This window comes from Seriola lalandi, unplaced genomic scaffold, assembly GCF_002814215.2.
Source record: "Seriola lalandi dorsalis isolate HSWRI2012SDOR001 ecotype SW California unplaced genomic scaffold, Sedor1 jcf7180002054850, whole genome shotgun sequence".
NCBI lineage: Eukaryota > Metazoa > Chordata > Actinopteri > Carangiformes > Carangidae > Seriola > Seriola lalandi.
In genome coordinates, this window is record NW_019525403.1 from 1,407,517 (window position 1) to 1,422,711 (window position 15,195).

Consider the following 15,195-nt stretch of genomic DNA (forward strand, 5'->3'; position numbering starts at 1 on the left):
AAATGATGATTGATTATTAATCATATGTGAAAATATTATTGTTTTATTTTTACATCTAATAGGACTTTATTTCCTGTCCCACACTGCTGCATAACTCTGACTTGATCCGTCCAATTTGCTTGCACAGGACCAGAAACGCCCACCTCCAACTATATGGGACCTGGGTAACTTCAGCAATCCATCCAAAACACACAAAACATACTGAACTAGAATTACAGTTAATGTAGAATTTGCCGCTCCCATCTGTGGATAATACTGTGATTTTTCAGTCATGATTTTTATTTAAAATATGTCTGTCATACAATACAATCTCTATTTATTATTTCCTTTATGTCACTGAATGCTGCTCTTTTTCTTTTTTATATGTTTTGATGTGATGGTTAAATCTTAAGTCTAAAAATGAAGCAGCCTACAATTATAATTCCCTGCAAATGCATCAATGTCTGCAGCTGCTCTGCTGTTTCACAATAAGCTGTATTCTGTAATAATTAACCTGAACTCTGCTCTGTAGGTGCATCTGTGTTAGGTTTAAAGAGGTCAGTGTGTCCTGTCACAACTAAATAATGATCAATTTACAATTTACACACGTCACATGCATAAGACAAAAAGCACTGCCACTATTATATGTTTTGCCACGGGGCCAGGATGACTGCTTTAAACATGGAGATAATTCTTCCAAAACATGTATTTATGCTTTTATACAGTTATTATAATCTATAGGTTTCATGCAATTTATCATAAACGGAACATATTAAACAAAAAACAAGATATCTGATGCAAAAATAAAACTTTACATTATCAAAAACAGCTGTTTTCAGACACAGAGTGCAGGTGCAGGCTGGTGCCATAAGAGGGAGCTAAAGGCAAAGACAATGTAGAAAATATCACCAGAGGAAGGAATAAAACTGGACCAACCATAGACTGTATATAAAAAGAAACCCCAACCAGGTGTAAAATGGTGAAAAAAATTCAAAACCATCTAACTAACCAACTATCTTTGCTCGTTTATCTTTTATTCCTTTTTTGTGTGTGACTGTGTTTATTATCTGGAGGGTTGGAAGCTCGGCCTTCCTCTGATTCATTTGACTAAACAAATACGTGCATACCAGGCCACAGCTTGAGGTTGTCTTTCAAGTCCTCTTCTTATGTTTTTCTCCTTTTTGTTTTCTTCTCATCTTCCTGCGTTGTAAATGATCTTTATCTCTTTCTCACCTGCGTCCTACCAAGTACGTTTATTCATTTACAGCCCTACATGTAAGAGAAGTTAGAGTGTATTAGAATCAGCCAGTGATATAAAAGCTGATGAAGTAGCACATCACCTCCATCAGATTTAGAGTGTGGGAAACAGCGGTGGGAGCGCTCAGCCATCCCTGTCCCCGTTTGATCTCCTCCCAGTTTATTGACTCAGCTTTGTGCCAGGTTAAACATCAGTGGCTCTACCTTTTCTCAGAGGATTGAGTTTCTGTAACTCATTACACCAGGTATGATTCCCGAGGATGAAGAAAACCCCTCAAAGACTAAAAAACACGTCCTACTTTACAGCTCGACTTCTGTTTCTCATTGTTTTTTTTTTTTCCTCAGTTTTTGCAAACTGTCGACACAGCGTGAGATGTCAGACAGATTCACTTTATTTACACAAATCACAGCATGTTTGGTTGAGATTTACGGCTTAAGACACAGCAGACGGGTCAAAAGTGCGACAGCAACAACACACACACACACACACACACACACACACAGACAGACAGACACACCCTCAGGCTACTGAAGTCCAAACACTTTCCAGGCTGTTAACTCCTGCAGTCGTCGTGGAGAGGCTGATTTCAGCAGGAAACACTCACTATGAAAATGAAGGACACATTGGTTTGGCTCTAATATTTGTTTTCTTGTTGGAAAGATCTTCTTTTTATTTTTTTTTTTTGCTCCCTTTAAATGAGAACTCTCAAGGTTCTGCTGTTTATAACGTTTCTCCAGTTTTATTAAAAGTAAACAGCCTCTAAATCCAGTTATTCGGCTGATATTGGTGTGGGATTTCAATATGAGTGTCTACATGAATGAAATGTTGTAATACCATTGAAATCATTGAAATTCCCATATTGGGATAAGCTGACACATGATTATACCACATATTATACGAACCCTTTATCCACAAAAATATATGACAAACTGGTTTCATCACCAGCTCCATTTAGTAGCTGTTCTGGAGCTTTCAACTGTATCACACGATCATCCTGATATTCAAATTCCCATATGTTGGTGGAACTAAAGGATTAAATGATCATTTATGGCTTTTATTTCCCACTTGATGTAAGTCTGATGTGCAGCATAAACGTACACATCTGGATGTTTGTGTACTCAAGCTTCAACAAACAGACCCGGACCTGCCGTGCGGAACATGTGGGGGCTTGTTTTTCCATTTCTGCCACATGAAGTTATTCTGGGCCGAGCGTCTGTCAACTATCGTCCGTCATCTGCTGAAAACGGATGCGGATGTGATTTCTCTTGCTGATCAGTTTTCTATCTTTTGCTTCATCTCTTGTTGAGGGAACGTGGCTTTAACCTCCGCTGACCTCACTTCCTTTTTTTTTTTTTTGGCGATTTAAAAGTGGAAGTAGTCAGCTGAATACCTACAGTATAAACTTACAGTTAAACCTTAGTTAAAATCTGGCTGCGTATTCTGGCCTTGTGGTGTCACAAGAGACACTGGAAACATTATCAAGCTGTAACCCAGCAAAGTGGTGCGTACAGTTAAGAGTCCTGAGCCAGTTTTCAGCCACATTTGATGGGCGGTGGGAGATAATTTCCCTCCATAAGTACAGCTTACATGGGCCAAGTGAGGAAACTACCACTTGTATTTACTTGCTCGGTAATTAAACACTCAGAACATGAGGAGGATGTGAGGGAAAAATGCCCGGAGTAATTGGAAAAAGTTGTGGATTTGACCCGAGGCTTAAAAATTATTCAAACTGGAATAGATGACTGCTTTAAATACAGAAAAGTATTTAAATACATCATGTTGTAATGATGTTTGAGGCATTACGTCAACAGTCCTTTAAGAAGTCATTTTTCTGCACCTCTGGACAGACTGAGCTGAAAGCCTATGATGAAACAGAAAGGTGGACTCCACATTTACGTGAACTGAAATTACATAAAGCTAAAGCTCGATGCCTGAAGTGCATTTGATTCGTGTCTACACAAAGACATCAGCGACAACAGGCGGTGTTTTTGTTGGGACGTCCATTTATTCGTTATTTACGACCAGAAGCACTCGAATGCGTGACCCGTTTCCACACGACGGATCCAGAGGAAGAGACTGAGGCGGCGTGTGTCAGGCTCAGGACACAGGAAACAAGAAACATCAGTGTGTCTGGTTGAAATTAAAGTTAAATAGACACATGAGAGGATTTAGAATCTCCTTCTGGATCCATGTGGAGTCAAAATATGATGCGAGCAGAAAGCATCACTGTGAAAACAGCTGGATTTATCTTATTTCAGCTTCATGAGATGAAAAATCTGTGAAGAAATGGACTGAAATTTTAGATTTCACTTCACTGTGTTGATTCCTTTAATTGAACGTGATGGATGAAAGCAGACGACAAGAAGCAGGAAACATGACCGCCAGGAGGGATTTGCTTTGTTTAGATACTACAAATAAAGACTAAAGCTCTGCTAGCATCCTCTAGAAGCTACAGTGGTAATGCCACACCAAATAAAATCAACATACTGGACAAATGATTTTGCTAAACACAACAATGCAACACAAGTGGAGTGTAAGGTAACAGATATCAGGGAAGCACAGAGCCGACGTACGTACATCATATCCTCCCATGGATGCATCACCAAGCAGAGAGGTCAGAGCCTCTACAGCAAGACTGGATATTTGTTGTCTGAAAGTCCTGGAGCTCAGTTCAGATACAAAAACTACCACGAAGACACAAAAGATGCAAAACAGTCACAAATACACTCAAGAGAGAGAGAGATACCAAACCAAGGAGACGCCAGGTGAGCAAAACAACCACAAAAAGACCCAGAAGGAAAAAGAAAGTGATGCAAAAAGAGAGAGAGACCGAAAAAAGACAAGGACAAACAACTATAAAGTCAACTCAAGAGGTTCCACGTAAAAAAAACGAAACCCCAAGATAGCGCTGTTTGTGAGGTTCCTGGTGCAGAGGGCCCCCGCCTTCTGGATTACAGAGGTGAGCCGTGTAATTTCACATGTTAATGACACGCTCCACCAAACAGCTGCCATTAAAGTCATCAATCTGACGCCATGTCGCTCTGCATTTCAAATCCACTCTTCCGTTTGCACTTTGACTCCCTCTTCCAGACTTTCACCCTCATTTTTCTTAATTGGAAATGTTCTATGAATCTTCATTTTATACTTTTTCTTTCAGATCCACTCTTCCGTTTGCACTTTGACTCCCTCTTCCAGACTTTCACCCTCATTTTTCTTAATTGGAAATGTTCTATGAATCTTCATTTTATACTTTTTCTTTCAGAGTACTTTGTGTGTTTTTTGTAGAAGCCTGGTTTATACCCTAATTTAGTAAATGTGTAAATGAAACCAGCACAGAAAAAGATCGAGATGATGATGGTGTAACAGTTGACACAGACACCAACCAAAAAAATAAATTAAACACATCACTCTGCTTTTACACTGACCTGCAATGGAATGAATGGAAATAAGAAACATTACTATATTATTTAAATGATGCTAAGCTACAGGAGACAATTACAGCAATTTTAAAAGGGAAAGGTACATATTAATGGGACCTGAATACATTAACAGTTTTTCTTTACAGTTTTCTTATGAAGACTTGACTTCCCAGATAGCAAAATAATTCTGGCCCATATTTGGGCCACATGCTTGTTTTCTTCTGGCCCAGTATATGCCTGGTTCAATGGGCCAAAACTGGCCCATATAGAGCATGATAGTCAGATGCTACTTCCGAATCTGGACAAATTCTAGTGCACACACTGAACATTTTCCACCCAATACTCCACCCCATGTGTGGAAGTATATGGGCCAGACTTGGGTTGAAGACGCAGACATACGTTGGATCAGAAGTTTTATTTTAATAACTGGGTTGACATGTTTTCAGATTACTCTAAAAGACTCGACTTTGTCTTGTTTCAGAAGAATTAAGAATTAAAACAGCTATTAGAATGTGTCACATATTTCAGCTTTAAACCCTTAATTTGGTATTAAAAGACTTGTTGATAACTTTCACATGGTTCCTCTCTCTCTCCTTCTCTTTCCCAGACTCCCAGTCTGTGATTAAATTATAATGAGCTGTGTTTCAAACGGAGCCTCGGTCGTGACGTCAGCTGTGACTCTCGTTTCACCCGACACTCCGCTGGCAGGGGGAAACACAGCCGGATTAGCCTCCGCCTGAACCGGCTCGCAGCACTGCAAACCCTGAACACACCCCACCACCGAGAGTGTGTGTGTGTGTGTGTGTGTGTGTGAATGAGCGATGATTCAAAACCAGCTGGAACAGCAGCACATAGGTGAAATTAGCATTTTAATAGGAAGAGTTCATTTCCAAAGTGCTATTGATCCATTTTGAACAGAAGAATAGAAATGATGATGTATTCAGAGTGGATTTGAAACAAGAGTCAAAGTGCTGAAGGAAGGATATTCATCTCATTTCTATTCCAGTTTTTTTAGGGCAATGTTGGGATTTTAAAGCTGAGATTGACCAAGGTCGGAGACCACAGCGAAGAAAGACTAGATCTTTCCAGACCCAGATCTGATTTTGGAAAAACTGGAGCTTCAGAAACTCCCAGACCAAAACTTACAGAGTATCTTCTACAGGAACAAGACTGAGAGTCTACATCCATGATAGCAGCTCCGTGAGGCCGTACTCAGACATAATGGTGCTAAATGAGCTTAATGCTAACATGTTCACAATAACGACAGCATGCTGATGATTAGCTCATTTTCACAAAGTACAGCTGGGATTGATGGGGATGTCATTCATTTTGCAGGTGTTTGGTTAGAAAACCAGATTAGGTGTCCTGATGATAGCGCTAGTGGAAAACTAAGGGGACCACCAAGGCCAGTAGGCAGGATTCATCCTCTGTAGAACGTGAACGTCGCTAAAAACTGTTGAGATATTTCAGTCTAGACCAAGAGACCAACAACCAACCTACATTGAGCTCCCTGCTGCTCGTGGATAAAAACAGAAACCACAGCTGACGAAGACCAAATCCTGAACTTATAAAGACCCAGACCAGAGGGCAGAAAGTTGAAGGCAAGAGCAGACGGACTGGAGCTTTGAAAACAGGGAAACTACATCTTAAAAAGACCAACACTTGAGCTTAGAAAGACTACAACTTTGACTGATGTCAGAGTTAATGAAGAGCGAGAGTTTAGAGCACATACTGTAGCTTAGAAAGACCTGAACTATGATATGATCAAGGCTAGAGAGTAGAAAGACCAAGACCTGATTTTAGAGGCAAAGACATTTCAGAAAGACTAAAATCAGAGCCTAAAAAGACGGACGAAGACCTGAAAAACTAGAATGACGACAATCACGGCGGCTTTATTGTCTCAACAACTTTTCTCCTGATCATCAGTCAGACTTAAAGCCTCTTAAAGCCTCTATTGACTCAACACAAAGTGATCTCATCAACAGTAAACTACAAACTGGGCTTATGTAACAACAGAGGCTGTCTGTTGGACATGAGAGAAGAAAGACTGAGCGCTGCCTTGAACCAAACACTGGATCTGTAGCTGACCATTGTTTCCTCCTCATTAATAACACTGTCAGAGTCCTTTTTTTTCTTTGTCCTTTTATGAAACTCTGACACACATTGTCGGGTTTGATGGGGAAACATGGATTGGATTTTCGACTGAGACAATTTGCGCGTTTTCCATTCGTGTGAATACAGCTGGAGATTATTAGAGAAACTGTGTGGTGGTCATTAGTGGTACTGCAGTTCAGGGAGAGGTTTTAACGCTTGTAAAACAGGTTCATTTTTAAACTTAAATTCCTTTTAAATAAGACGTATTGATGAAAAGAATAATTTGATTGTGACTTTTATTATTACTGACTCATTTTTCTCAGAGGCTACAGACTTAACATCACAAAGAATGTCCCTTATTTTTATTTTAAAATTTAAATGTATAGCTTGAGTAATATTAATAGTATCGATAGAATACACCATCAGATAAAAGGTTTGTGGCTACAACAAAAATCTGCTTCTGGCAACCCGCTTTAAAAAACACGATTATAAAAATCTTTAGAGATTTATAAAGATTTTTAAGCGTGTTAACGTTGGCGTCAAAGCTTTCCCGTGCTCAGCAGAAACGTGACACTCTTCTTGGACGGCGAGGATGGAAGTGTGAGAGATTATCGTTCAGGAAGACGCACGGATAAAACATAAGATCCCATTGACAGCCACCCACAGAAACATACAGAGAAAGAGGGTAAAGACACACAGAAACAGCTGAAACCTCTACGCTCTGGCAGCGCTTGGAGAAGGAGAAGGATTGATGTACAGTACTTGAGATAAACTGGATTTTACAGTCTTGGGTTTGCAGCGCGTTTGGGAACAGAAACCAGGCTCTGGATTAGAAAAGAGACAAACAAGGCTTTAATTGAGCATTAAGTCAGGTTTTTTCTCTACGAAATGATCACAATAGAGAATATCTGTGGGTGCAGGCTAAGCTGTATATCAGTACCAGTAACTAAGTGATTACTTGTCCAACTGCTGAGGTTTAAGGTTTCAGGTTTCCACAACCTACCGGGTCTTAATCACAACAATACATAGATTCAAATGTATAAAACACAGCAGGATGGTTTCCAAACGGTTCATCTTTGATGTAAAGGAAGTTGAATTTATGATAAATGGGAATAAACATGTAAAACCACCATTATGGTCTTCATGTGTCTTGTTATGGGACCATTTTTGAGTCCTCTGAGATCCAGTCAGAACTTAAAATATTTTTTTACATGTGCACTGACGTGATTCCCATGGCTGAGATTTGAACCAGTGACCTTTTGTCCGCCTGTAAGCCCGGTTCTCCAGCTCCAGATAAGTTTGATATTCAGATAAATCAACAAGAACATTAGTCATCATCCACACAGTTAAACCCCAGAGAGGAGAACAGAGTGTACAATGCAATTACACTAAACAGTGTCTCAAACATTTTCCTCATCTCTTGATCCTAGACTTAGTTACACAAACCGTAATAATAAGACAGTTAAGCTGTACACAATGACTGCATAGAAGGTCAAATTTAGCAAGGAGGAAAACATGTAGCTACTTTGGTCTCTAGAAATAGTATTTTAGCCTCCTTAGATTTATAGCACAACTATGAATCCTTAAATATATTCATGAGATACACTGACTGTTTTATTTTTGTCCATGTTGTTTGTCGTAACACTGAATTTGAATAGAATTTTCTTGGTTATATTGTTAAATAATAGGGTTCATAAAAACATAAATATAGACTTGGCTTTTTATTTTAAAGACAGAAGTTGAGTTAAATTAAATTTTTGCAGATTGTGGAATTTATGTTAGTTATACATTTAAAATAGTATCTAATTTTTGACAGGAACTCTCAACAAGATGCACCGTAAAACTGGCATTTAGCTGAGAGCTGCTGGGAAGTTCCCACCTTGATTAAACCTTTGGAGAACAAATAGGAACCAGACAAACAAACAATTTCATTTACAAAGAGTTTAATCCCAAAAATACTTTTTTCTTTTCTCCATTTTGGCATGTAATACATCGTTTGGTCTTGCTGTATCTTGGCTGTAACACTATACTGTATCATTTACATTGTTTGAAGTAGTGGCTGTCATGCAATGTTGAACACAGCTGGACTGATCACTGGAGAAGGATGCCACGTTCACGTCGTCTTTTTGTCAAGCATATGATATTCTGACTGCGAAAAAATAACATTCAAGTCTGCCCCCTGGTGGCACTTATAAGTATCTCATGTGGGAATCTTTGTAGCATTCCAAGATATTAAATAACGATCAAGTTACCTTCAAACACAATCAACTCTACTTAAAGAAATAGAATAAGATGATGCAGTTTATGGTTTAAAATGAATAGGTTTATTATTTTGTGGACATCAAGCTGCAGCAATAAGATTTCGTCCAGTTTCTTCTTCTGTTTTGACGTGAACGCGGCATAAGACAACAGTTCGTTTGAGACATTCAACAGTCCAGTCCTGCTAACCTCAGTGACTTCTTACAAGCTATTCTGCAAGCAGTCAGTTATGTCAGTTTGTGTACTAAAATAGGTGGAGCTTAATGCTAACACTGTTGTTGTCTGGTCTGAATTAGATTTTTTTTTAAAACCTCTCATACATAGCATGTTTTGGTTTATCATCATTCAACTGCAGGAAAAGTTTATGATTAAGTATCATTCAAGAAGAGGAAAAGTCATTTTTAGGAGCAGCTGAACAGGTTCCAGCCTGTTGGTTTGTTTCACTACATTATCATTACAGGAAGACACTTTGCTCCACGTCTCTGTCCTGCCACTGCCAGCAGGTCGACACAGTGTGGGATGCACTCATAACACTCACTTTCTCTACAACTCTGATAAACATCTGATGCACAAAACATTTCTTCTTCGGAACAGTAAGAATACTGACATTTTAAAATCGATTGTATGACATCAGACAGAATCTGATTTTAGTCCTGGCTGCAGCTCAAATCTCTTACTCTATGCTGACAACTACATAGTGTGTTGTTATAAGTTTTCAGACATATTTTTAAGGCTAACTTAATTGGCAGATGATATAAACAGTGAATCGTTGTGGAAAAGGTGCATAAAAGAAAAAGAAAGTGAGACTGAAATCAATAAATCGTTCCTGATCAACTGAAATGATGTAGCCTATATATGGACTCCATTAACCTAAACAAAAAGTAGCTTTGGCCTAATTTCAAACATTCACTTTAGATTGCACCTCAAACTGGAAAGGAGGGTTGTAAATAACTCATTTGTTTGGTTGCTGCATGCAAAATCGCTCACTCTATGTCGACGACTGTCCACTGTATCTTTATAACTCGTCAGAGGAAAAGAAAATATATCAGACACATTTTTCATCTCATGCTGAATGCATAATGGTTGTTGGCACTTGATCAGTGACCATGATTTTGCTTAGTGGCTTAAATAAAACACTGAATTATCAGGCATACGAAAGATGTGTATGAAAAAGTAAATAGGGTTGAAGTGATTATTTGACAACTATTTTGACAACTGATAAATCATTAGGTTATTCATCAAGCACAAGAGTCAAACAACAATTTTGAACTGTTAGTTTGACAGAAAATTGAGTCTGAAGAGGTCACCCTGCAAAATTATTCTGGGAATTTTGGACTATTTCTGGGCAATTAATAGTCTAAATGATTAATGGATTACTAAAAACAATTACTTTAGTCGGTGGACCTGTAACACCAGGGACAATGGTGAAAAGAAGTCCAAGGCTTTGTCATTCTATCGCTAACAAAAGTCTGATATGTTGTATATTTTAAACATATTTGAACCCTTTTTGATGAACCAAGACAAAGACATTGTTAGCATGTATCAGTGTTTTTGTATCCCTGACCCTAAAAAGCAATGCGCAAGAAATATAGCTTTTTTTTTCCAGCCACTGGAAAATGGTTTATGTGCTCACAAGTATTTGGCATCAAAACAGTGCAGCTGGAGATGATTTGTAGGTCCTAACTCTCTGCAGCAAATATATCCAGCTGTAAACAAACACATGGCAACTTATGTTAGCAACTGGTTATTTTTCATGGAAGAAAGGAGGGTACAAACTGAAACCAAGACCAGAAAATGTGAGAAGAGTCAAAACAAATCAGATGATGCAACGATAAAACGGTCAGTTTCTAGTCTCAAGCAGACATCTGCTGAGTTCTGAAGAGACAGAATCAGCTGTTCACAGAGCTGGAGATCTCCGGGGGAGGTGTAATCAAAGAAGGTTTCTCTGGGAAAGACACACCACTCAGAAAATGATTTCAAAATGCAAAAAAGAGGGGGTCAGTGGGTAAATTTCATTTTCTTAAACCACTGCCAATTTGCTAATTTCCTTCTGAAATTGCTTGCGTCTTTAAAAAGAGGATTGGTGTCTTATATAATTCTGTCAAATGCAACATATAACACATGAAAATTTAGCTTAACCTCTGAGGAATGAACACTGAGCCCTTTTTAAATCATCCATGACCAATCTGCTTCGTAGAGCTTCAACACTACAAGCTGGATTTTAAAAAATATTCCTGTAAAAAGGTGAAACCACAGTGACCTTATTAGTTAACTGAGCTTAAACACGTGGCAGGGAGTTCTGTGTGTCTTCTCAGGGGAGTCATCTTTGGTGTAACACCGTCTCACGGCTCTAAATCATCAGTGCATCCCTAATCACATTTACAACAGTCTCACATCTGTGCACAGCACAACCCGGCAGCAACGGGGAGCTCTGCCAGTAGATCCATACACTTTATAAAACATCTCCGCTATCATGTACACATCGCTCATGAAGCAGTCCTAATAATAATAATAATAATAATAATAATAATAATACATCAGGGACTTATAGGGGGAGTGCCACAGTTTATAGAGACACTCTCCCTGTAAAGAGGGTTAAAACAGTCATTTATCAAGGCAACCCGTCAATATTTCCCTTAAATTTGAGATTATTATGATTATTTTGTGAATTTATATTATTCATGATTATGGCGTGAGATCATCTAGTTGTTTTCTGCAAATAAAGATGTTGGTAAATGAAGTTCAGGCATTTCCCTCTATAACATTCGTACAGGAGCATATGGATGCTAATGAGTTATAGAGACAATACTTGTATTTCTAGCTCATGTGGCATCACTGTATATATTTTCCCATCAGATATGGAGACTTTCAATGTTTCTGTGGTAGTCAGTAATGATATTTATGCCTCATGGTGTTTTTTATCTGCTACGTATAATTGTAAAAATAGAATCCATCCTATAATATTTCAGTAGCAGGGATTTATCATAGCTTTTTTTTTCCATCATCCAGCCAAAATCTGGCATCACTGCCTCTTCTTCTTCTGCTTCAGAGACTTCCTCCTCTTCACTATCATCTCATACAGCTTGTCCATGCCCTCATCCAGACCCTCTCCTATGATGGCGCAGGCCGGCTGGACGTGGTACGGGGTGGAGGGACTCAGCTCGGCCAGGGCCAGCTGCCTCTCGATCTCCCCAACATCCAGCGCCCGGGGCAGGTCCTGCTTGTTGGCGATGACCAGCAGCGGGGTCCCCTGGTTCTCAGAGAACCGGGTGATCTTGTGCAGCTCGGTCCGGGCCTCCTCTAACCTCTCGGCGTCCACGGAGTCCACCACGTACACGATACCGTCGGTGCAGCGGCTGTAGGGCTTCCACAGGGGCCGCAGCTTCTCCTGGCCCCCGACGTCCCAGAAGTGGCAGCTGATGCCCCTGGAGGCCCCCGCGCCGCCCAGCCGGATCTTCTCCGTGTTGAAGCCGATGGTGGGCACAGTGTTGACGAACTCGTTGAATTTCAGCCGGTACAGCACGGTGGTTTTGCCCGCAGAGTCCAGCCCGAGCATGACTATGTGCAAGGACTGGAAGGCGGCCAAATTGGAGAAACTGTTCCCCATCTTGCAGGCTGAGAGGGAGGAACAGCATGCACTCCCACAGTCCCAGCAGAGAGCGATACCACGGCAGGAGATGCTTAAACGTCCCCTGAGTGATCCATAGCGGGTAATTCCCCCGTGAGAGTCAAAGCATAAGGTCGGAAAACGCGCAGAAACGCCCGATCCGCGCCTCTGCCGTTCAGCAGATGTGGAGGGCGCAGCCCCACGTTGCGCGGCGGCACTCCGGCAGCCAGACAAGCCGCAGCATCCCTGGACTCATTCCAAACAGCATCAGGCGTCCAGAAACAGCCAAATCATCATACACACAGCGGTGCGTTTACAGTGCGCACCGCTCTCCAGAAGCGCAAATTACGCGTGGCCGAATGTCACATCGTGTCTCTGCATCTGTCTGTGTCTGTCCAAGTGCGTAGCAGCTCATGTAGTAACACACACACACACACACACACACACACACACACACACACACACACACACACACACACACACACACAAGTGATGGTGTGTGACGCGTGGATCAGCCTCTAAACGTTGACATATTATGACGCGTCAAGTTACACGAAGAAAATAGACACGTTTTCCGGTTAAACCACAGACCCTCAAAAATAAAAGCCTCATCTACTCTGTTCGGGTTTAATATCAGAAACGTATGCGCCAAACACACACCGGTACGATGACAGAGGATCTTATTTTGAAAGGTATTCATTCATGTTGTGGCTGCAGTGTTTCCTCTGCGCACTGAGCGACCAGAGCTGCAGAAACACTGACACCTACTGGTGAAATACTCAGGCAACACGCTGAGATCAAATATGTAGAGCAAAATAAAAAATAGAAACATGACATGCGGATTAATTTAAGTAGTGAATATTAGAAAACAGCATGTCTCACTGTGACCTAATGCTTTATTTTCCTGTCAACACTGATTGTTTGCACATCTGTACATCTAAAATGATATCTTTCATTCATTCACTTGTTAAATTGTTATTGCAGCTGCAGCTGTGAAGGCTTTTTAAGCTATTCTGTCTGAATTATAAATAGATAAATAAATATGTTCTGTTTTTATTTGCTTTACAAATTGTTCCGATCATGTTTCTTTAAACCCTTCCAGGTTTAACATTCTGGGCTCTGAAACATGGCGACAGTTTATTATGTGAAATAATCAAGATTATCTGTAGAGTCTTTCATTAAAACGATGATGATCACACCACAGGTTAACAGGAAATAAGGATATTAGTATCCGGCAGATTTATGCAACAAAAATGAAACATTAAACGACATGATAAAGACTTTGATTATCTCACATTTTGTTTTCTATGATATGATTTTCATACTAGGAGAAGAGAAGAAAACACCTAAATCTAAAAACCAGAAAAAGTGATGCATTGTTTGTAATACACGTGCATAAACAGTGGCATGGTCCTTTATTATGGGAGCTGTGGTCACGTGACTTTTGTACCACTAGATGGCAGCATGAGATTTCTTTGCAGGGTGAGAAATTCTCTGCAGTCACAGTAAATTAAAGAGTGTAGCTGCAGTTTCAGAACATTAACAGCTGGGAGAGATTTAAAGCGGTAATAACACCAGTGTCTGGAGGAGAGACCCCTCCTCTGTCGCTCTGAAGTTACCTCATCCCACAATGGAGGGTCTTGTGTTGCATAGTTTATTACTCCCCCAGATTATAAATGTGTGATTTTCTGCTGTATAAATGAAATAAAATTGACTTTCACACACCCATACCAACACATCAACATCCCTGCTTTGATTATAGATATATATCCAGTGTGAACTCAAAACCTGCTGACAGGTTCAATGTAGTCTGCTGTGAAAGGCTCTCCATCTTCATTATTATATTAACATGTTTCTAGTTCAACATATGGTGCCCACACTCCACCAGCATGTTTACCTGTCCTTGCAGCCACTTAACAAGTAGCACTGTGGGTGGATGACTGGATTATTAATACACAAGGTGTGGTGACCTCTGCAAACTCCCAGCAAAACACCACGCAAAATAAATCTGTGACAAGGTCTAATTATTTAGTATAAGTTCAAAAGAACAGCTGTATGAGTATGAAGGGGCTTTCAGGGAAAAAGCAGCGGTAATAACGTTAGAAGTAAAGAGATGAGGAGAGGGAAAAACTAGTCCCCGAATACACACAAATACACAAAGACACCGACACAACCTGAGTCATCAAGACCTTGCTAATTGTTCTCTCTGCCCTCCTCCCCCATTGATTTCCCTTCTAATGAGTGTGCGTGAGATCAATGAAAGGAATTATAAAACAGGGCATGGACACACACACACACACACACACACACACACACACACACACACACACACACACAGTGACTTTGACCACAACTCTCTCTAGCTGCACTCCTCTCTCTCTCTCTCTAACAAGCTGAGATGGTCTAATGGTCTCTCGCCCACCACCCACACAGTCGTCTCATCCATAAACCAAGAGCCTCCTTCACTGATTTACCTCTAATTTATTCCAGCGTCTCCTCCGCCGTTCCTCAGGTAACAGACGACGAGCGGCAGGCAGGTGTTGAGAAAGGTTAAAAAGGAAACAAAACATGCTTCTTAA

The 15,195-nt window shown here is 40.3% G+C and overlaps 1 protein-coding gene across 1 annotated transcript; it reads right to left on the reverse strand.

The window, feature by feature from the left end:
* Positions 1-8,676: 8,676 nt before the first annotated feature.
* LOC111670377 (ADP-ribosylation factor-like protein 4C) lies at positions 8,677-13,121 on the reverse strand. Its single transcript, XM_087179545.1, has one exon. It carries the CDS (start codon positions 12,614-12,616, stop codon positions 12,032-12,034), a length of 585 nt encoding a protein of 194 aa, XP_087035671.1. The 5' UTR covers positions 12,617-13,121; the 3' UTR covers positions 8,677-12,031.
* Between the last annotated feature and the right edge of the window lie 2,074 nt (positions 13,122-15,195).